The following is a 22,184-nucleotide window of genomic DNA, read 5'->3' as shown; positions in this document are numbered from 1 at the left end:
CTTGTTGAAATCCCACCCCCATTATCAAGCTACCTGCCTCCAGGTCCGGAATCCGGCCCAACATGCGCCGCATAAATCCGGCATCGTCCCAATTCGGGGCATATACATTCACTAATACCACCCGCACCCCCTGCAACTTACCACTCACCATCACATACCTACCTCCATTGTCTGCCACGATGTTCAGCGCCTCAAACGACACCCGCTTCCCCACCAAAATCGCCACCCCTCGATTTTTTGCGTCCAACCCAGAGTGGAAAACCTGCCCTACCCACTCCTTTCTCAGCCTAACCTGATCTGCCACCCTCAAATGCGTCTCCTGGAGCATAACCACATCTGCCTTCAGTCCCTTCAGGTGCACGAACACACGGGCCCGCTTGACCGGCCCGTTCAGGCCTCTCACATTCCAAGTTATCAGCCGGATCAGGGGGCTTCCCGCCCACCCACCGCCTGCCGATTACCCATCCACTTTTCTAGGCCAGCCACGTGCCCGCGCCTCCCACACTCTCCATTCCCCCCAGCAGCAGACCCCCGCTCCGACTCTCTCTCTGAGCTCCTGCTCACCTTTGGCCAATGCAGCCGCAACCCAGTTCCCCCCCCCCCCCCCCCCCCAGCTCGACTCCCCCTAGCTGCGTTGCTCCCCCCATAGCACTCCCGTAAGTCAGCTGACTCCTGCTGACCCCGGCCACTCCATCGACCCCCCAGTGTGGTAGTCTTACCCCCCCTCCCGCTGTCCATCAGCGGGCGCTCCTCTCCAACAACGCCCTCCCCCCCCAGGCACTGCCCCCTTCCTTCCCTAGCGCGGGAAAAAGCCTGCGCTTTTCATCAGACCGGCCCTGCCCTCTCTGGCGCATCTCCCTTTTGCGGCCTAATCCCAGCTCCCCCACCTCGGGCCTCCCATCTCCCCTCCCCCCAACGGGGACCCGTCCTTCCAACAACCGACGCCCACACTCACAAAACCCCCCCTTCGAACCAATTCACCCTACCCCACCCAGCACCCAAGGAAACAATACAGAACAGAACATCCCCCAAAGCACAGTAATCACAGTAGTTCCCCGCGACCTCCCCTCACAATCGACCCTCAGTCCGTGTCCAACTTTTCGGCCTGAATAAAGGTCCACGCCTCCTCCGGCGTCTCAAAGTAATGGTGCTGGTCCTTAAACGTGACCCACAGTCGCGCCGGCTGCAGCATCCAGAATTTCACCCCCTTCCGATGCAGAACAGCCTTAGCCCGATTGTACCCGGCCCTGTTCTTGGCCACCTCCGCGCTCCAGTCCTGGTATATACGGACCTCTGCATTCTCCCACTTGCTGCTCCGCTCCTTTTTTGCCCATCTTAGGACACACTCCCTGTCCACCAAGCGGTGGAACCGCACCAATACCGCCCGCAGCGGCTCGTTAGACTTGGGCCTCCTCGCCAGGACTCGGTGGGCCCCATCCAGCTCCAGGGGCCTCGGGAAGGCACCCGCGCCCTTCAACGTGTTCAGCATCGTGACCACATATGCTCCAGCATCCGACCCCTCCACTCCCTCCGTGAGACCCAGAATCCGATTCTTCCTCCTCGGCCGATTCTCCATGTCCTCGACCTTCTCCTGCCATTTCTTATGCAGCGCCTCATGCGCCTCCACCTTCACCGCCAGGCCCAATATCTCGTCCTCATTCTCCGAGGCCTTCTGCCGCACCTCCCGGATCGCCGCCCCTTGGGCCTTCTGGGTCTCGACCAGCTTGTCGATCAAAGCCTTCTTCGGCTCCAGCAGCTCTGCTTTCCCGGAAGCAGCGCTTGAGAAACTCCTGCTGCTCTTGCGCCCACTGTGCCCACGCTGCCTGGTCTCCACCCGCCGCCATCTTGGCTTTCCTCCCTCACACTTTTCGCTGCACCAGAATTACTTTTTTCACCACTCCACTCCTGGTCCAATCCATACAGTGCCGGGGAAATCGTACAGTCACCTTCCCACACTGGGAACCGTCGAACAAATGCCGCTGGGGCCCCTAAAGAGAGCCCAAAAGTCCGTTTCTGGCGGGAGCTGCCGAACGTGAGACTTAGCTCAGCATAGCCGCAACCGGAAGTCCTCAAGTGCTAAATCGAACTGCTTCTACAAAACATGAGGCACAATTTTATAGCCATGTTGCGCCTGGAGAGCAGCTCGCTGCTTGGGTGCCAGCCTGTCACTGCCAAGGAGCCCAGGTGGCACTGCCAGCTGGCAGGGGCATTGACATGGTGTCAAGCCGGCACTGTCTCAGTGCCCAGCTGGCATTTTTGTGCACTGGCAATTGGGCCGGGGGGTGCCCTGCGCAGGTATTTTAAAATGGCAACCCGACCTCCCGCTACACTGGGGAATTCCAGCGAACGGAGCTCCTCAGTGCACAAAACGGGGCTATGTGCAGCTTCAATATATTTCAAAGTCAGGAGGGTGCTGCCTAAGGGGCAATGGTGAATTCCTGCTGCGCATCGTGTAGATGGTACACAAGGCTGCCACTGTTCGTCGGTAGTGGAGGAGGTGAATGTTTACGAATCAAACGGGGCTGAGATGGAGAGGTGGAGAGAAAGAGATGGAGAGGTAGAGAGAGAGAGGTAGAGAGAGAGAGAGAGAGAGGTAGAGAGAGAGAGAGAGAGAGGTAGAGAGAGAGAGAGGTAGAGAGAGAGAGAGGTAGAGAGAGAGAGAGAGGTAGAGAGAGAGAGAGGTAGAGAGAGAGGTAGAGAGAGAGAGAGGTAGAGAGAGGTAGAGAGAGGTAGAGAGAGGTAGAGAGAGAGAGAGAGAGGTAGAGAGAGAGAGAGAGAGAGAGAGAGGTAGAGAGAGAGAGAGAGAGAAATATTCCATCACGCTCCCGACTTGTGCCTTGTACGTGGTGTACAGGTTTTGGGGAGTCAGGTGGTGAGTAACTCGCTGCAGGATTCTTAACCTTTAACCTGCTCTTGTAGCCACAATATTTATATGGCTAGTCCATTCCAGTTTCTGGTCAATTGCAATCCCCAGGTTGTTGATAAGAGGGGGATTCAGTGATGGTAATGCCACTGAATGTTAAGGGGTGATGGTTTGATTCTCTCTTATTGGAGATGGTCATTGCCTGGCACTTGCATGGCACGAATGTTACTTGCCACATGTAGCCCAAGCCTGGATATTGTCCAGGTCTTGCTGCATTTGGACATGGACTGCTTCATTATCTGAGGAGTCACGAATGGTGAACATAATGCAGTCATCACTGAACATCCCAACATCTAATCTTATGTTGAATGAAAGGTCATTGATGACGCAGCTGGAGATGATTGGGCCTCGGACACTACCCTGAGGAACACCTGCAGTGATGTTTTGAACTGAGATAACTGACCTCCAACAACCACAACCATGTTCCTTTGACTCCAACCAGGGGAGAGTTTTCCCCAATTCCCATTGACTCCAGTTTAGCTGGGGCTCCTTGATGCCATAATTTATCAAATTCTGCCTTGTTATCCAAGGGCAGTCACATTCACCTTTGGATTTCAGCTCTTTTGTCCATGTTATAACCAAGGCTGTAATGAGGTCAGGAGCAGTGACCCTGGCGGAACCCAAACTGAGTCAGCAAGCAGGTTATTGCTGAGTAAGTGCCGCTTGATCACACTGCGATGACCCCTTCAGTCACTTTACTGATGATTGAGAGTAGGCTGATAGGGCGATAATTGCCTGGGTTGGATTTGTCCTGCTTTTTGTGTACAGGACAAACCTGGGCAACTTTCCACATTGCCGGGTAGATGCTGTACTGGAACACCTTGGGTAGGGGTGCAGCAAGTTCTGGAGCACAATCTTCAGTACTATTGCCGGGCTATTGTCAGGGCCCATATCCTTTGCAGTATCCAGTGCCTTTAGCCATTTCTTGATATCACATGCAGTGAATCAAATTAGCTGAAGACTGGCAGTTGTGATGCTGGGGACCTCTGGAGGAGACAGAGATGGATCATCCACTTGGCACTTTTGGCTGAAGGTTACTGCGAATGCCTCAGCCTTGTTATTTGTAGTGATGTGCTGGGCTCCTCCATCATTGAGGATGGGGATATTTGCAGTGTCTCCGCCTCCAGTGAGTTGTTTAATTGTCCATCACCATTCACCACTGGATGTGGCAGGACTGCAGAGCTTAGGTGGGATCATTTAGCTCTGTCTATCACTTGCTGCTTATTTTTATTTTGTTTTAATAATTTAGAGTACCCAATTCATTTTTCCAATTAAGGGGCAATTTAGCATGGCCAATCCACCTACCCTGCACATCTTTAGGTTGTGGAGGCGAAATCCACACAAACATAGGCAGAATGTATAAACTCTACACGCACAGTTACCCAGAGCAGGGATCGAACCTGGGACATCGGCGCCGTGAGGCAGCAATGCAAACCACTGCACCACAGTGTTGCCTCTTGCTGCTTATTTGGATTGTCATGCAAGTAGTCCCGTGTTGTAGCTTCACCAGGTTGACACCTTTTTCGGTAAGCCTAGTGCTGCTCCTGGCATGCCCTACTGTACTCTTCATTGAACTAGGGTCAATCCTTTGGCTTGGTAGTAATGATGGAGTTGGGATATGCCAGGCCACGAGGTTACAGATTGTCCAAAAATTCCCTACAGTGCAGAAGGAAGTCATTCGACACATCGAGTCCGCACCGACCCTCCCAAGAGCATTTTACCTAAGCTCACTCCCCCACCCAATCGCCGTAACCCCTGCTAACATGCACATCTTTTGGACACTAAGGGACAATTTAGCATGGCCAATCCACCTAAACTACACATCTTTGGACTGTGGGAGAAAGCCAGAGCATCTGCAGAAAACCCACACAGACACGTAAGAATTAGCAAACTCCATGCAGTCACCCAAGACCAGAATTGAACCCGGGACCCTACACTGTGCCACCGTGGTTGAATGCAAGTCTGCTGCTGCTAATGGCTCACACACCTCATGGATGCCCAGTCTTAAGCTGCTAGATCTGTTCTGAATCTAGCCTATCCCATTTAGCACGGCAGTGCCACACGATGAAGTGTATCCTCAATGTGAAGAAGCGACTTCATCACCACAAGGACTGTGCAGTGGTCACTCCTGCCGATACTGTCATGGACAGATACATCTGCAGCAGCCTAGTTGGGGAGAATGAGGTCTAGTATGTCTTACCTCTTGTTGGTTCCCTCACCACCTGCTGTAGACCCAGTCTAGCAGCTATATCCTTTCGAACTCGGCCAGCTCAGTAGTGGGTCTACCAAGTCACTCTTCCCAGTGGACATTGAAGTTGCCCACTCAGAATATAATTCTGTGCTCTAGCCACACTCCGTGCTTCTACCAAGTGGTGTTCAACATGGAGGAGTATTAATTCATCAGCTGACAGTGGACGGTACGTGGTAATCAGGAGGTGGTTTCCTTGCCCGTACTTTTTTTTTTTTTTTTTTTTTTCATAGAATTTACAGTGCAGAAGGAGGCCATTCGGCCCATCGAGTCTGCACCGGCTCTTGGAAAGAGCACCCTACCGAAGCCCACACCTCCACCCTATCCCCATAACCCCGTAACCACACCCAACACTAAGGGCAATTTTGGACACTAAGGCCAATTTAACATGGCCAATCCACCTAACCTGCACATCTTTGGACTGTGGGAGGAAACCGGAGCACCCGGAGGAAACCCACGCACACACGGGGAGGACGTGCAGACTCCGCACAGACAGTGACCCAAGCCAGGAATCGAACCTGGGACCCTGGAGCTGTGAAGCAATTGTGCTATCCACTATGCTACCGTGCTGCCCCGACCATGAAACCATGAGACTTCATGGGGTCCGAAGTCGATGTTGAGGACTCCCAGGGCAACTCCCTCCTGTCTGGGATGTTATTGGTAAGCTATGATTCTATGAGTATGACTATATCTGGCTGTTGCTTGACTGGTCTGTGAGACAGCTCTCCCAATTTTGGCACAAGGCCCCAGGTGTAAAGAGGACTTTGCAGGGTTGTTAAAATCCTTCGTTCCCATTTTTTCTATTTTAGAACTTTTGATCCGTGGACCTATAATCGAGATGTGCCAGGACAGTGTGTTCCCAGGTCTTGTTTTGGAAAGGAGAAGTCAGACTCCTTGGCACCAGGTGAATCTTAGGAACCGGTTTGGATGAAGTTGGTTCGGTTGGTTAACTGGTGGGCTGGCCAGGACAGGGTTCTGCCCAACAACAGTCAGAGATTGGTCCCTGCCTGATGCTCTCTGAGAACTGTGCATAAGTGTTTCGACCTTGGAAGTGAAAGAACAATCTCTCATGCTCTCTCTTGCTTGCTGAAGTGAAATAACTGCTTTATTGTTCTAAAAGCAGCAAGTGCCTAGCACATCTTTGCTGTGAACTTCTGCAGAGAAATTAGACAACCTTGCCAGAGAAACCCATCTCAAGCCTAGAAGTACAAAACAAAAGTCTGAACTTCAGAAAAACACTAACTAGAAGTTATCGCAGTGCAAAGATCCTGAACAGGCACCGGAGTGTGGCGACTAGGTCAGTTCATTGCAGTGTCGTGTAAGCCTACCTGTGGCACTAATAAAGATTATTATAAAGATTTGTTATCCTTTTATTTTATGAATAATTTATTTCCCTTTCCTCTGTGTTGTTTGTCTGTGGGGGGTAGCTAGGAAAGGGGTGGTTGGAAAAGGGGTATTAGACAGATACATTGCCTGTCTGTTTAATGATATTCTCTATAAATACTGTGCATGTTACATGTGTTAAAGTATTTCAACTAAAATCTAATTCCATCTGATTTGCACCTCCAGGTCAAGTGGGCCTATAACTGCCCACCCACTAGCCCAGGGTGTCATGACAGGGATGTATTTATGTTGTCATTTCCAGTCCCTAGGTTGTTCCGTCTGGTTTCTTTCTATTTCATTTGATACAATCGGGGTGGTTTGCTCGGTCATTTCAAAGGGCATTTAAGACTCAGCCACATTGCTGTGGATCTGGAGTCACACGTAGGTGAGGATTGCGTTTATTTTACGACAACTAGCAATGGTTTCACGGTCAGCATTAGTCTTTTTTAATTCCAGATATTTATTGGATTCCCTGGGTCTCTGGATCACCAGTCCAGTGACAGTACCAAGATGCTACCACCTCCACTTGTTTTGAAGTGGAAGAAATTGTGCTGAGGTAGACGGGGATTTAATTAAAGTAAAATAATTTAAAGGATGTAATTAGCATTTATAAGGCACCCAATGCTACAACTGTAGATGGTGTCACCATATGAAAAGAAAGGAGCTGAGGATAGAACATTGGACTTGACCATTTTCAGACAGAACATGCCATTGAAGAAGGTTTGGTGGCAGTATGAGGATAGGCAGCAATGGAACTATGCAACTGTGCATAAAGTGCGGTCTCATTTTTTGGGGGGGCTTTTATCATGTGGGCTTGAGGAGCACAGCTAAATAAAAATCAAATGTTCCGATTAATTTGCCTGGATCTCAAAGCTCCTGATACTTGGACATTCAAATTTGAGAATAACTCACCATTGGGGAAAAAGTAACAAATGAACTTCAATATAGACAAGTGTGAGGCAGTACCAGTGAAAAAGTAGCAAAGGTTAATAAGTTCATAATAAAAGCAAACGGTGCTGACTCGATGGGTCAAGGGGCTTATTTCTGGAAGGATAGATCTGAAAAGCAAAGTTACGCTAAATTTGAACAGAAATTTAGTTAGATCAGGCATGAGGTTGTGAACAGACCTGGTGTTTATATTAGAAAATAGATAGAGGAACTGGAGACGGTTTACTCCAATGTAACCAGAATATCAGGAAAGACTGAAAAGCTCTTTCCTCGAGGAAGGGGTTATCTGATAGAGGTATTTAAGATAATGAAAGGGTTTGGTAGGTTATATGTAGAAAAGATGTTTCCATAGTCAAGATGATCAGAACTAGGGGGCATAAATTATAAACCAATAGAGAACGCCAGAGAAATGGCATTATCTGAGGATTAGCAAGAACATGTCATTTAGCACCGCAATGACTAACTGAGGCAATGAGCATAGATACATTTAAGAGGAAGCTAGATAAACACGTGAAGGAGAAAGGAATTAAAGGATATGTTGGTGGGGTTAGATGAAGGTGGCAAAGGATTGTGTGGAGCATGAACGTAGCAATAGACCTTTTGAGCCGAATGGCCTATTTCTGAGATATAAATGATTTGCAAATTTGGAACACAAGTCCAATATTCAATTCAAAATTTAAACAGAAAGTAAAAAAATAGCATGGCAAAGAGAACCACCCCACTTCATGTTTTTGGGGCACATTGTATGTGTGGAGTTTGCACTTTCTCACTGTGACTGAGTGGGTTTCTTCTCCTTCTCGCAGAGGTGGTGAATTTGTGGAACTCACTTCAGTGCAGTGGAGTCTGAGTCATTAAATGGATTTGAGACCAGGAAGAGATCAGCCATGATCTGATTGAATGGTGGAGCAGGCTCAAGAGGCTGAATTGCCTACTTCTGCTCCGAATTCCTATGTTCTTATGTTCCTCCCATAGTCGAAAGATGTGCAGGTTAGTAGATTTGCCACGTTAAATTGCCCCTTAGGGTCCAGGTTGGGTGGGGTTGCGGGAATAGGACAGGGTCGGTGCTGACTCGATGGGTCAAATGGCCTCCTTCTGTGCTGTAGGTTTCTATGATTCCATGCTGGATGTCATGAGCACAGGCTGTAACTTTATTTATATTAATTTTGAAATAAGCTTTGCGTTTTTTTTTAAAGATTTTTATTCTTTCAATCAAACAATTAACCAACTTAGCCTAACAAAGGTATTTATTTACCGGATCAGCCAAGAAGTCCAGAGAGGGAAGAAACACTGACCCAGCCAATATTTCTTGAATCAACAGGGCTAGAGATCTAGACATCAAACAGAGAAGGAAACAGTCACTTGCTGCACATGTTGTACCAGACTGAAGTGCAAATAGCAGCAGAGACTTAAAAATACATGCATATCTATATAAACAAGTTTATAGTTTCTTCCTTCATTAACTGGAACTCTTTTAAATGGTGAATTGATCCAATGCATTTCTGTAGATGGATTTAAATTCATTAATGACACATCACATGATTGTTTCAAATTTTGATTAAGTTAATAAACTATTGCATTCTCACGACAGCGATCCCAGAAATGCAATTTTGGGGTGCATAACAATGAATAATGCAAAATCCCGACTTGTTTTGCAATATATTTCGAACAACTTCAGTAATTTTCTTACAACCATTTACATTTATGTAGCACCTCTAATGTAGAAAAAGATACTGTGCATAATTAGAAAGTGAATACCAAGTCAAAGGAAGGAAGTGGGGTATGTGATCAAAAGCTTGGTGAAAGAAGTGGACCTCCAGGAGAATTTGAACAGTGTGGAGACGCAAGTGTTTTAGGGAAGGAATTCCAGAGCCTTAAAATTGCAATTCTGCAGCTGAAGGATACTGCCACCAATAGTGGGTCGAAGGGAGGTGCACAGGAAGTCAGAATCAGAGGAAGAATGTATTTGGGGTTGTGGGACTGGAAGAGGTTAAAGGAGGGACAAGGTCATGAACAGATTTGATCACAAGGATAAGAAATTTACATCTGAGACTAGAAGCCAATCGAGTCTTTAGAAATCCTGGGAAAGTCCAAAGCTCAGGCAAAACCAGGTCTTAACCCTCCTTTTACCACATTTTTCACCATTCAATTGCGACATCCTACTGTTAATAGCAAGATATTTTTTTTTTAAATTACACTATGGAGTAGTAACCAAAATTTTAGGATAACAATTTAAATATCTGGTCAGAATTTCAAACAAATCTCCAGAATATTGAAATATTACAGAAAAAAGGGTTGCTGTTATGGTAAAAGGAGACAGTATCAAACAGTCAATTCTGTTTGAAGTATCTTTTAGTTTAAAAAAAACTTGCCGCTAAGCATATGCTTCACATTCCACAGTATGTTACAGAAAATAAGGTGTCAGCACATTACCTGCATTCTGTGGCTTTTGGCGGTAGAATGTATGGGAACAGCAACTCAGTTAATTTTCTGAGGTACAGGAGTTCATCCCTGCGACTTCTCAGAGCCAGGTGTAGATCCGGCCCATACTCTTCCAGTGCAGCTTGTTGTAAATATTCACTGTGTTTCACTGAAATGGGACGAAACACGCAATATTAGCACAGTAGCATAGTGGTTAGCACAGCTGCTTAACAGCTCCAAGGTCCTAGGTTCGATTCCCAGTTTAGGTCACTGTCTGTGCGGAGCCTGCACGTTCTCCCCGTGTCTGCGTGGGTTTCCTCTGGGTGCCCCGGTTTCCTCCCACAGTCCAAAGATGTGCAGGTTAGGTGGATTGACCATGATAAATTGCCCTTAGTGTCCAAAAAAAAAAAGATTAGGTTCCTGGGTTACGGGGATAGGGTGGAGGCGTGGGTTTAAGTAGGGTGCTCTTTCCAAGAGCTGGTACAGACTCGATGGGCTGAATGGCCTCCTTCTGCACTGTAAATTCTATGATATTTAAAATCTCTGAAAGGTGAGTATTTACTTCTATATTTGCAATACTGAATGGGCAAGTTGACTGTCCAATCTTCAAACTCTTGATATACGACACATACTATGGTCATACTTTTTAAAAAGTCCAGACTATAATAAGTTGCAAGATCGAATCTGATAAAACTAGCACCAGCAAAAGATCTGCACTACTATTTGAATTTCAAAATAACATGACTTTCATGGTAGTGAACGTACATTCCGCTTTTAACAACATTACCAATAACGACAAATTTTATACAATTATTTTTATTATCCACATTAGATTATTAAATGCAAAGCTAGTCTAATTAATCTAAGATATTGCAGTGCACGTTAAGCACCCAACCTGCAGAGTGAGGAAAGTTTGTTTGATTATGATGCTCTACTGGAGAAACAAGTCTGGAGGCCATGCATCTCAAAACTGCAAGTGAGAAACTCTGACACATAAATGAGGCGGTTGAAATTGTGGACAGTTTTATCCAGAATACAGTCATACTCCAAGAGGAAAAAATAGGTTTAGGAAAGGGAATGGATCAGGGATTTGGGAGAGGTTAAATAAAAGGCCCCGCAGGCACTGCCCTGTCTTACAGGTACCATGTGCTGACAGCCATGAGAACAAGCGGATAGGTTCCAATGCAGACCAGGGCACGAACGCTCAAAAGGTTGTCCAGGGTCACGAGGAGTAATAGGAGACTATAATTAGGGGGATAGTTAGCATCCTCTGCAGCCAAGATTGAGAAACCCAAGGAGTGCAATGCCCAATCGGTGCCAGGGTCAGGCATATCTGGCTATTACTGAACAGGGACTGAAAAGGAAGGAAATAAATCCAATTGTCACGGTCCATTCTGGAGCATAGGTATAAACGGAGAGGAGATCCTACTGAAAAAATATCGGGAGTTAAGCTCTAAATTAAATAATGACATTGGGGATAATATTCTGGATTATTATCAGAACCACATGAGCAGACAGATGAGGTGTGGGGAAACTGACACCAGTCCCAGGACAGGAAGGAGCTGTACCAATGTGATGGGCTTCACCTGACCAGCAATAAATCTTGGCTCAAGTGAAAGGGTAAATAGGATCATGGCAAATGCTTTAAACAGTAGATTCCTCACCCAATCCTACAGGAAACACAAGCAGCCTAAATATAGGAAAGAATAAAGCCTTTAAAAAAAATAAACTGTTCTAATCCTGTATGTAGCTACCTCAAAGGTTTGCCATTGGATCTATTCATGGGAATGAGATAAGAGAAATAAAAGTAGGGAACATCTAAGCAATAAAGACCATATATTATATACTTTAAAATGATAATAGAGGACACAAGTATGACTAGAACTAGGTTAATAGATTGGAGAAAAGCTGATTTTGAGGAGCTGGGAATGGAACTTGGGTAAAGTAAAATGGGCAACAATATTGGCAAACAACATAGAACATTTAAAATGGTGTTCAGAGCATAGGAAAAATATATTACGCAAAAAGTAGTAAATCCTGGTGAAATTCCATGAATAAATAAAGACAAATTAATAATTGAGGATTAGGAAAGATATGTACATTTAAGTGCATAATCCGAAAAGCAGTGCATGATAAGCGAGAAGGTGGAGAAATTGGGAAAAAAGTTTTTTTTTTTTTTTAAAACTAATAGGAAGGCAAAGAGGAATTATAAAGTAAAATTATCAAGGACGGTGCGGTGGCGGTGGTTAGCACTGCTGAGGATTCGGGTTCGATCCCGGCGGCGGGTCACTGTCCATGCGGAGTTTGCACATTCTCCCCATGTTCAAGGAACATATAACAAAATGGCAAATTATTTTACTGCCAAATCAATTTTAAAAAAAGACTGGGATGGGACCATTAAGGATAGACAGGATAACACACAGGTGACAAGAGAGAGATGACAGAAATACCAAATAATTATTTTGCTTTGGTATTTACCAGGGAGACAGAACACGTAGGAATGACCTTGAACAATGAGATGAGCAAAGAGAAAAGTGCGTTTGAAACATAAAAGGGGATGGACTGAATAAACTAATCAAACTCAAAGAGCATCCAAGCATTTTAAAATCATTGGTCATCAAAAGGTGACCAACCTTACTGAATTTTTTGAGATAATAGAGAGTAAACAATGGTATTTCAGTTGTTTTTTTTACCTAGGTTCTCAAAAGGCCATTGTTAAGGTCAACCATAATAGACTAATGGATAAGGTCAGAAAATGTGGAATCAAGGGACAAGTTGCTGGCTGGTGTCAAGATAGAAAGTAGAGTCTGAGAGCAAATGGCAGCTATTCAGAGTGACAGAAGGTGGGAAGTTCCACAAGGATCAGTGCTGAGACCACTGCTGTTCACAATTTACATGAACAATTTGAACTTTGGAATCAAAGTCACAATTTCTAAATTTGCAGATGACACTATATTGGAGGTGAATGGTTGATATGGAGGAGAACTGCAACAAATTAAATGGGACATTAATATCCTTGCAGAATAGGCAAATAATTGGCAAATTAAGTTCAACAGAAATGCGAGGGAGTACATTTTGGCAGGAAGAACAGATAGGACAGACTGCTTGATGTTGTGAGTCTAGATGGGGTTGGGGGACAAAGAGTCGAGAAACAAAGGGATCTCAGAGTACAAATATAACAATCACTAAAAGTTGTGCCACAAGATAGCAATGTCATTCATTTCCAGAGAGATAGAATTGAAAAGTTGGCAAGTTATGCTAATCCTATATCAAACCTTGTTTAGACCACAGAGTACTACATGCAGTTCTGGTCATATATTACAAAGGATATAGAGGCACTGGACAGCGTGCGGAGAGAAAGGCTGAGGTATTCTCAAATAGAGGTAATTAAAATGTTTTTAAAGGTTTGAGAGAGTGAACGGAGAGAAAATACTTCCACTTCTGGGGAAGAGCATAACTAGGGGACATCAATACAAGATAGTCACCAAGAAATTCAATAGGAAATTCAGGGGGAACTTCTTCACCCAAAAAGTTGTGAGACTAAGGAACTTGCTACCACAGGAAGTGGTTGAAGGGAAAAGTATAGATGCATTTAAGGGGAATCTTAACAAGCGTATGATAGAGAAAAGAATAAAGTATTGTTACTGACGCTTGGTCAGCTCTCAGCAGTTGCTAAGATTCTGAACCAGAACGATGACTTTTTAAAGTTTAAAGACCGTGCGGAAAGATCAATGTGATAGTATAAGACAGAGGGCTTGGTTATTTTAGAAACGAACTTTATTAAAAGAAAAGCAAACAATATTTAAACTTTTAAACTTCAACCTCAACAATAACAGATTACATGCAATTTCAAAACCTTAATGCACTAGTTCCCATTAAACAACACTAACAGAACATGCAACACGCATGCCACTTTCACAGGCAGTCAAAGGTAATACTTGCTTATACAAAGCAATTTCTCTTCAGGTAGGAACATTCGTTCTGAACCCTTTTTCCAAAGCCGACCTCAGTGGTAACTTTAATTACCTTCTCGGTCAATTTCCAAAGCCTACTCCTCTGTGACTGTTCAAAACAGCATTTCTTCTCTCTCAGCTCTGTCCAGCTGCTCAAGGAAAAGTTTTCTGGAGTTTCCAGACTTGAACCTATTATTGTTATCTTAGCTGACTGCCCACTCCCGTTTATACAAAAGAACAGAGCTATGAAATTGATATACAACGAACCTGCCATTGACGTATAAAGAGGCCATCAGACTTGTAATAGAACAAAGAACAAAACAGCACAGGAACAGGCACTTCAACTCTCCAAGCCTGTACCAGGCATACCACCTTTCGCCAAAATCCTCAGCACTTCCTAGTGCCATATCCCTCTCCACCCATCTTATCCATGTATTTGTCGAAATGTCTTTTGAATGCCGTTAATGTATCTGCTTCCACAACCTCCCCTAGCAGCACGTTCCAGGCACTCACCACCCTGTGTAACAAACCTGCCTCACACATCTCTAAACTTTGCCCACAGACCTTTAACCTATGCCCCCTAGTGACTGATCCCTCCACCCTGGGGAAGAGTGCCTGCCCATCCACTCTATCCATACTTCTAATAATCTTGTAGCCCTCTATCAGGTCGGCCCTCAACCTCCGTCATTCTAATGAAAACAGTCCAAGTCTATTCGGCCTCTCAGCATTGCTAACACCCTCCAGATCAGACAACAATCTGGTGAACCTCCTCTGCGCCCTCTCCAAATCCGCTACATCCTTTTGGTAGTGTGGCGACCAGATTTGTGCTCAATATTCCAAGTGCTGCCTTACCGACATTCTATAACTGTAGCATGACTTGCCAGTTTTTAATACTCAAATGCCCCGTCCAATGAAGGCAAGCATTCCATATGCTTTCATGACTACCTTGTCCACTTGTGTCGCCACTTTCAAAGATCTGTGTACCTGTACGTCCAGATCTCTCTGACTTTCTATATTCCTAAGAGTTTTGCCATTTAGGGTATATTTCTCCTCTATGTTAGACCTACCAAAATGCATTTGTCCAGATTAAACTCCATTTGCCATTTCTCTGGCCAAGTCTCCAACCTATGTCCTGCTGTATCCTCTGACAATCCTCAACACTAGCTGCCACTCCACCAACTGGTGTCATCTGCGAACCTACTAATCAGACCAGCTACATTTTCCTCCAAATCATTTAATGAAATGAAATGAAAATCGCTTATTGTCACAAGTAGGCTTCAAATGAAGTTACTGCGAAAAGCCCCTAGTCGCCACATTCCAGTGCCTGTTCGGGGAGACTGGTACGGGAATTGAACCGTGCTGCTGGCTTGCCTTGGTCTGCTTTCAAAGCCAGCGATTTAGCCCTGTGCTAAACAGCCCCAGTAACAATAATTTCATTCCCTGACCGGGAATCGAACCCGGGCCGCAGCGGTGAAAGCGCCGAATCCTAACCACTAGACCACCAGGGAAACTAACATTTATGTATACTACAAACAACAGAGACCCCAGCACTGATCCCTGTTTTTTTAAAAAAAAAAGGGCAGCACGGTAGCATCGTGGATAGCACAAATGCTTCACAGCTCCAGGGTCCCAGGTTCGATTCCGGCTTGGGTCACTGTCTGTGCGGAGTCTGCACATCCTCCCCGTGTGTGCGTGGGTTTCCTCCGGGTGCTCCGGTTTCCTCCCACAGTCCAAAGATGTGCGGGTTAGGTGGATTGGCCATGCTAAAATTGCCCATAGTGTCCAAAATTGCCCTTCGTGTTGGGTGGGGTTACTGGGTTATGGGGATAGGGTGGAGGTGTGGACCTTGGGTGGGGTGCTCTTTCCAAGAGCCGGTGCAGACTCGATGGGCCGAATGGCCTCCTTCTGCACTGTAAATTCTATGATTCTATGATCACTAGTCACAACCTTCCATTCAGAAAAATACCCTTCTACTGCTACCCCCTGCCTTCTGTGACCGGGCTAGTTCTGTATCCATCTTGTCAGCTCACCTCTGATCCCATGTGACTTCACTTTTGTACCAGTCTTCCATGAGGCACCCTGTCAAAGACTTTACTGAAGTCCATGTAAACAACATCAACCGCCCTCCCCTCATCAATCATCTTTGTCACCTCCTCAAAAAATCTCAATTAGTTTGTGAGGCACGACCTCCCCTTCACAAAACCACGCTATCACTAATTGAGTCCATTTGTTTCCAAATGGGTATAAAGCCTGTCCCTGAGAATTCTCTCCATTAATTTACCTATCACCGACGTGAGGCTCACTGACCTATAGTTTCCTGGATTACCCCTGTGACCTTTCTTAAACAGCGGTACCACATTAGCTATTCTCAGTCCTCTGGGACCTCACTTGTAGCCAATGAGGATACAAAGATGTCAGTCAAGGCCCCAGCATTTTACAACTTGTTCCCTCAGTATTCTGGGGTAAATCCCATCAGGCCCAGGAGACTTATCAACCTTAATATCTTTTAAAACACCCAATATCGCCTCCTTTTTGATGTCAACATGACCCAGACTACCCACACACCCTACCCAAGAATCATCTTCCACAAAGTCCTTTTCTTTGGTGAACACTGATGCAAAGTACTCCTTTAGTACCTCGCCCATTTCCTCTGGCTCAACACAGATTTCCCCTCACTGTCCTTAAGTGGTCCAATCCTTTCCCTGGCCACCCTCTTGCTTTTTACATATGAATAAAAAGTCTAGGGATTCACTTTAATCCTACTGGCCAAGGACATTTTGTGACCCCTCCTAATTTCCCGCTTAAGTGCCTTCCTACTTTCTTTATATTCATCAAGGGCTTTGACTGTCCTCATCCTTCTAGACAGTACAAAAGTCTCCTTTTTCTTTGACTAGGTTCACAATATCCCTCGTTATCCAAGGTTCCCTAAACTTCCCATACTTATCCTTCGTTCTCTGAGGAACGTGACTTTCCTGAATCCCACTCAGCTGTCACTTGAAAGACTCCCACATGTCCGATGTTGATTTACCCTCCCACAGCCGCACCCAATCCAAATTCTTCCAATTCCTGCCTAATGTTATCATAATTTGCCTTTCCCCAGTTTAGCACCTTAACCCCTATCACTGTACAAAAGTACCCTAAAACGTACGGAATTGTGGTCACTATTCCCAAAAGGTTCCCCGACTGAAACCGCAACCAGCTGCCCAGGCTCATTCCCCAATACCAGGTCCAGGACAGCCCCTTCCCTAGTTGGACTACCTATATATTGCATCAAGAAGAATTCCTGGAGACAACTTACAAACTCTGCCCCATCCAAGCAACTAGCACTAAGTGGATCCCAGTCAATATAGGGGAAGTTAAAATCTGCAACCACAACAACCCTGTTACTTTTGCACCTATCCAAAATCTCTCTACCTATCTGCTCCTCTATCTCTCGCTGGCAGTTGGTGGGCCTGTAATAAACCCCTAACATTGTGATTGCTCCCTTTCTGTTCCTGAGCTGTACCCAGATTGCCTCATTCTATGAGCCCGCCGAGGTGTCCTCCCGCAGTACGGCTACAATATTGTCCTTAACCAGTAATGCTACTCCCCCACCCATTTTACACACCCTCTATCTCTCCTGAAGCATCTATATCCTCCATTGCTCAGGGGCCAATCCTGCCCTACTTTTAACCACGTTTCTGTGATAGCCACAACAGCATAATTCCAAGCACCAATCAGAGCTCTAAGTTCATCTCTGCCTTACCTGCTATACTTCTGGCATTGAAACAAATACGCTTCAGACCACTGCGTTTGAGCAGGGTATGTTGTTGTTCTCTTATTTTTGTTCTCTATTTCCCCTTCAGTTATTACACCTTCTTAGCTAATGCTCTGGTTCCCATCCCCCTGCCATACTAGTTTACATCCTCCCGAATGACTCGTTAACAAACCTCCCAGCCAGGATACCGGTGTCCCTCCAGTTAAGATGCAACCCGTCCTTCTTGGAAAGGTCCCACTTGCCCCGGAAGAGATACCAATGGTCCAGAAATCTGAAACCCTTCCTCCTACATCACCAGTTTAACCACGTATTTAGCTGCACCATCCTCCTATTTCTAGCATCACTGGCACATGGCACAGGGAGTAATCCGGAGATTACAACCTTAAAGGTCCTGCCTTTTAGCTTACTGCCTAACTCCCTGAACTCCTTCTGCAGGACCTCATCGCTTTTCCTGCCTATGTCGTTAGTACCTATGTGTACTACGACCTCTGGCTGTTCACCCCCTCCCTTCAGAATGCTTTCTGCCCATTCTGTGACATCCTGGACCTTGGCACCAGGGAGGCAACATACCACCCTGGAGTCTCTTTCACGTCTACAGAAGTACCCATCTGTACCCCTAACTATTGAGTCCCCTATAACTATTGCTCTTGTGCTCTTTGTCCCACACTGCTTAACAACAGAACCAGCCATGATGCCACTGCTCCGTCTGCTGCTGCTGTTATCCCGATAGGCCACCCCCAACAGTATGCAAAACGGTATACTTGTTAGAGAGGGGGATGACCACAGGGGATTCCTGCACTGCCTGCCTGCCCCTTCTAGCGGTCACCCATCTATCTGCCTGCACTTCGAATGTCACCACATCACTAAATCTCATGTCTAGAAGGCAGGAGAATGGGAATGAGAAAAATATCAGCCATGATTGAATGGCAGAGCAGACTCGATGTGTCGAGTGGCCTAATTCTGCTCTTATGTCTTATGGTCTTATAGTCTATTACACTTTCCGCCACCTTCATGCTCCTAAGTGCATCCAACTGCTGCTCCAACCTATCCATGCGGTCTGTGAGGAGCTGCAATTGGGTGCACTTTCTGCAGATGTAATTGGCCGAGGCACTGGAATCTCCCACGGATGTCCCACATCTCACAAGTGGAGCACTTAACCCCACTGGCCGACATTTCAATCACCAATTACATTTTATAAGAAAATTTATTGAACTCTTACCTTCACCTATCGCTGCAGATAATGGACTAATAATAGCTGGTCAGACAGGATGGTCCCAAAGGCCAATGGATCGGAGACATCCTGTGTATTCCCACTAACGTGTTGAAGTCTGACTTCGACAATGTAACTGGGCCAAGTGTGGGTATATCCCTCTGATTCTGTGCTGGCATTCTGTTTTCCCCTCAGTCTGTTTAACCCCCAAATTGCCTTCTACATTGGGGTCTAATTACTGGAGCCAATTTCCTAATATCTTCCTCGCGTGACAGTATGAAAGATTTAGATGGGGAAAGATGGGAAGAAGCTAGAGTACAACATAAATGCTGCATGGACTAGTTGGGACAAATGATCTGCTTCTGTACCAGATATCCGATGCATGTTTGCCTGACATCAGTCATATGTAAAATATTAGAATTCATTATTAGGGTTGTGATAATAGGGCACTTAGAAAATCATATGATTAGGTAGAATCAACACAGACTTGCAAAAGGAAAATCCTGTTTATAAAATCTGTTGAAGGGGTTCATGTGGTGCGGGCGTGGGAATAATAGCTCTTCGAGGGCTCTGGCACTACTCATCTTTTCATCCTTCTTTTATCCTTGTTTGGACGGCACATGTTTGTCTGATCCAGGAGATAATACTCCATGGTATGTCCAAAGAAGATTGTTGGTTGAGTGTTGGAGAATAAATGCAGAGAAACCCCAAGAAAGCTGGTGATAAAAGGGAGTAGTCGGATGCAACGGGTGGAGCTGGCCTTCTCAGTATGGCAACCTGACCCTTGAGCGGTCTCTCGACCCGCTGCTTTCGAACGCAAATGACGACTGCGAACAATATCAGAGTCCTCAACAACAAATTTGGGTTCTGAGCAAAATACAAGTGCTCATGAGATTGAGCTGCAGTATACTAATAAAAGGCTCAATGAAAGGGAGTAAAGAATCCTGGACGGCACAAATGTTGCTTCCTCAACGGAAGCTCGCATTCCATCCTCGAAAAATTAGCTGCGTGGTCTTTCGATAATCCGCCTAGTACTTTGGCTTTCATGAAGTCCAGAGAAGGCGAGGATTTAGACTGACAGTCTGCAGCTCGTTGAAATATTTGGACTTTATTCCTGTTATAATGCCTTTTGTCTGATCTTATATTGTCATATATCATGCTTATTGGGAGGTGTTAATAATTGAGCACTATACTGAATGTTTTATCCTCAATAATCTCAAGGATCTTCAAAATAATCTTTCTTAGTGTCACAAGTAGGCTTACATTAACACTGCAATGAAGTTACTGTGAAAATCCCCTAGTCACCACACTCAGGCGCCTGTTCGGGTGCACGGAGGGAAAATTCAGAATGTCCAATTCACTGAACAAGCATGTCTTTCGGGACTTGTGAGAGGAAACCAGAACACCCGGAGGAATCCCACGCAGACACGGGGAGAACGTGCAGATTCCACACAGGTGGTGACCCAAGCCAGGAATCGAACCCAGGTCCCTGGTGCTGTGAAGCAGCAGTGCTAACCACTGTGCTACCGTGCCGCACGATGAGGATAGCTGTGCCGTGTGTCAGTTAACCATCATGTTTTCTTCTTATCCATATCTTTCTGATAGTAACACTAGTTGTTTGGTATCCTCTCTTTAATCATGATAGAATCTAGTGGTGCCATTGCTAGAAAGTGGGTGAAAGACACAAGTCTTTATGGGTGGGCCCAAAATGCATGAGGGACATTTGCCTCCCATTCATTGGATCATGCAATGGTACAAACTGGTTATAGTGGCCTTGTTACAGAAGGCTCAGTTGAATGACAAGGAAGACTCAAGAGCTAAAGCTGGACTGGGTGGGGCAGGTTTTCTTCACCTTGTTCCTGGACTGTGGTAGGAGTAGCAGCAATTTTGGCCAATAAAAATGTTCCCTTCCAGGTGCAGAATTGTGTTTCTATAACAAAAGCGTATGGTCGCCAAAATCATTCCCCAGTTTGTTTCTAAAAGTCTTTGAGGCTTTGCGGAGTTAACCTGAGCTAATTCTTTTGTGGGTTTTAGTTGTCACTTAAACCCCTCAGTGGATAAGCTCCTAGTAACCAGAACTCCCACCACTCTCCAGGCAAGGGCATTGGTGTTGGCTTGTGACGTGGGGTACTTAGACGTGTGGAGAACACTTATTTCCTGGAGATAAAGAATTCACATTTTCCTCGGCTCCTCGTCAATGTCATACTAGAATTGACTATTTCTTCATGAGCAATCCTACATTTGGCATCCTCCTGCTCTATAAGTAACATTGTGATCTCTAATCATGCTCCAGTTTTCCCTCAAAGGCCTCCACACCCGAACTAGGACATGGCATTTCAAAGTGTTCTTGCTCAGGGATAAATCCTCCACTACGTATTTTAAGAAGCAGTTTGAACTTTTTTATTCCATCAACTCCCTTTCTTAAGTGGCAGCATGGTGGCACAGTAGTCAGCACTGCTGCCTCACAGCGCCAGGGACCCAGGTTTGATTCTGGCCTTGGGTGTCTGTGCGGAGTTTGCAATTTCTCCCCCTGTCTGCGAGTGTTTCCTCCGGATGCATCGGTTTCCTCCCACAGTCCAAAGATGTGCAGGTTAGGTGGGGATAAAGGGATAGGGGAGGGGAGTGGGTCTAGGTTGGGTACTCTTTCGAAGGGTCACTGTAGACTAAATGGGCCAAATGGCCTCCTTCTGCACAATAGGAATCCTCTGGATTCTATGAACACCCTCCATTTTGTGAGAGACTTGCTGGTTGGTTGGTTATTCACTCTTCAGTCAACAAAAAGTATAGACGGTGCAGGGTGTTACATAAGACAGTCTGGAGATGCATTGACATGCATGGAACACTTCTTTTCTTCCCTTGAGGTTACTAAAGCAGAGGATCAACACCTGGTCCTAAATGCTCCTTTCCCTAAAATGGAGGTGGCTGTCACCATTAAGGAGCTCCAACCGGATAAGGCCCCTGGCCGGATGGTTTTGGATGCGAGTTTTACAGGGAATTTAAGGACCTGCTGATCGAGCCGTTAATTGGTATGTACTGGCATTCATTTGAGGAAGGTCTGCTGCTACCAACACTCCGAAGAAACAAATATTTATTTTCATTTAGAAGGCAGGAAGAGGGGCGACACAGTAGAGCAATGGTTGGCACTGCTGCCTCACGGCACCAAGGACCCGGGTTCGAACCCGGCCCCGGTCACTCGGTGTGGAGTTTGCACATTCTCCTGTGTGTGTGTGTGTGTGTGTGTGTGTGTGGGTCTCACCCCCATAACCCATTGATGCAAGGTAGGTGGATTGGCCACGCTAAATTGCACCTTAATTGGAAAAAACAATAATTGGGCACTTTAAATT

The 22,184-nt window shown here is 45.7% G+C and overlaps 1 protein-coding gene and 1 non-coding gene across 8 annotated transcripts in view; both read right to left on the bottom strand.

Annotated features, from left to right (window-relative positions):
• The window catches only part of snx14 (sorting nexin 14), a 259,496-nt gene that overhangs the window by 161,221 nt on the left and 76,091 nt on the right, over positions 1-22,184 (bottom strand). For all 7 annotated transcript variants that reach the window (XM_072503178.1, XM_072503170.1, XM_072503160.1 and 4 more), the window contains exons 8-9: positions 9,933-10,089; positions 8,755-8,830 (exon numbers count right to left, since the gene is read on the bottom strand). In XM_072503178.1, coding sequence (XP_072359279.1) covers positions 8,755-8,830; positions 9,933-10,089 — 233 coding nt within the window. The remainder of the gene's footprint in view (positions 1-8,754; positions 8,831-9,932; positions 10,090-22,184) is intronic.
• Positions 15,310-15,381, bottom strand: trnae-uuc (transfer RNA glutamic acid (anticodon UUC)). The gene has a single exon. It is a non-coding gene; the product is annotated as a tRNA-Glu (tRNA).

Source organism: Scyliorhinus torazame, chromosome 1 (genome assembly GCF_047496885.1).
Source record: "Scyliorhinus torazame isolate Kashiwa2021f chromosome 1, sScyTor2.1, whole genome shotgun sequence".
Taxonomy (NCBI): Eukaryota; Metazoa; Chordata; class Chondrichthyes; order Carcharhiniformes; family Scyliorhinidae; genus Scyliorhinus; species Scyliorhinus torazame.
Note: the sequence above shows the minus strand (reverse complement) of the source record. Positions and strands in the feature narration are given on the sequence as shown.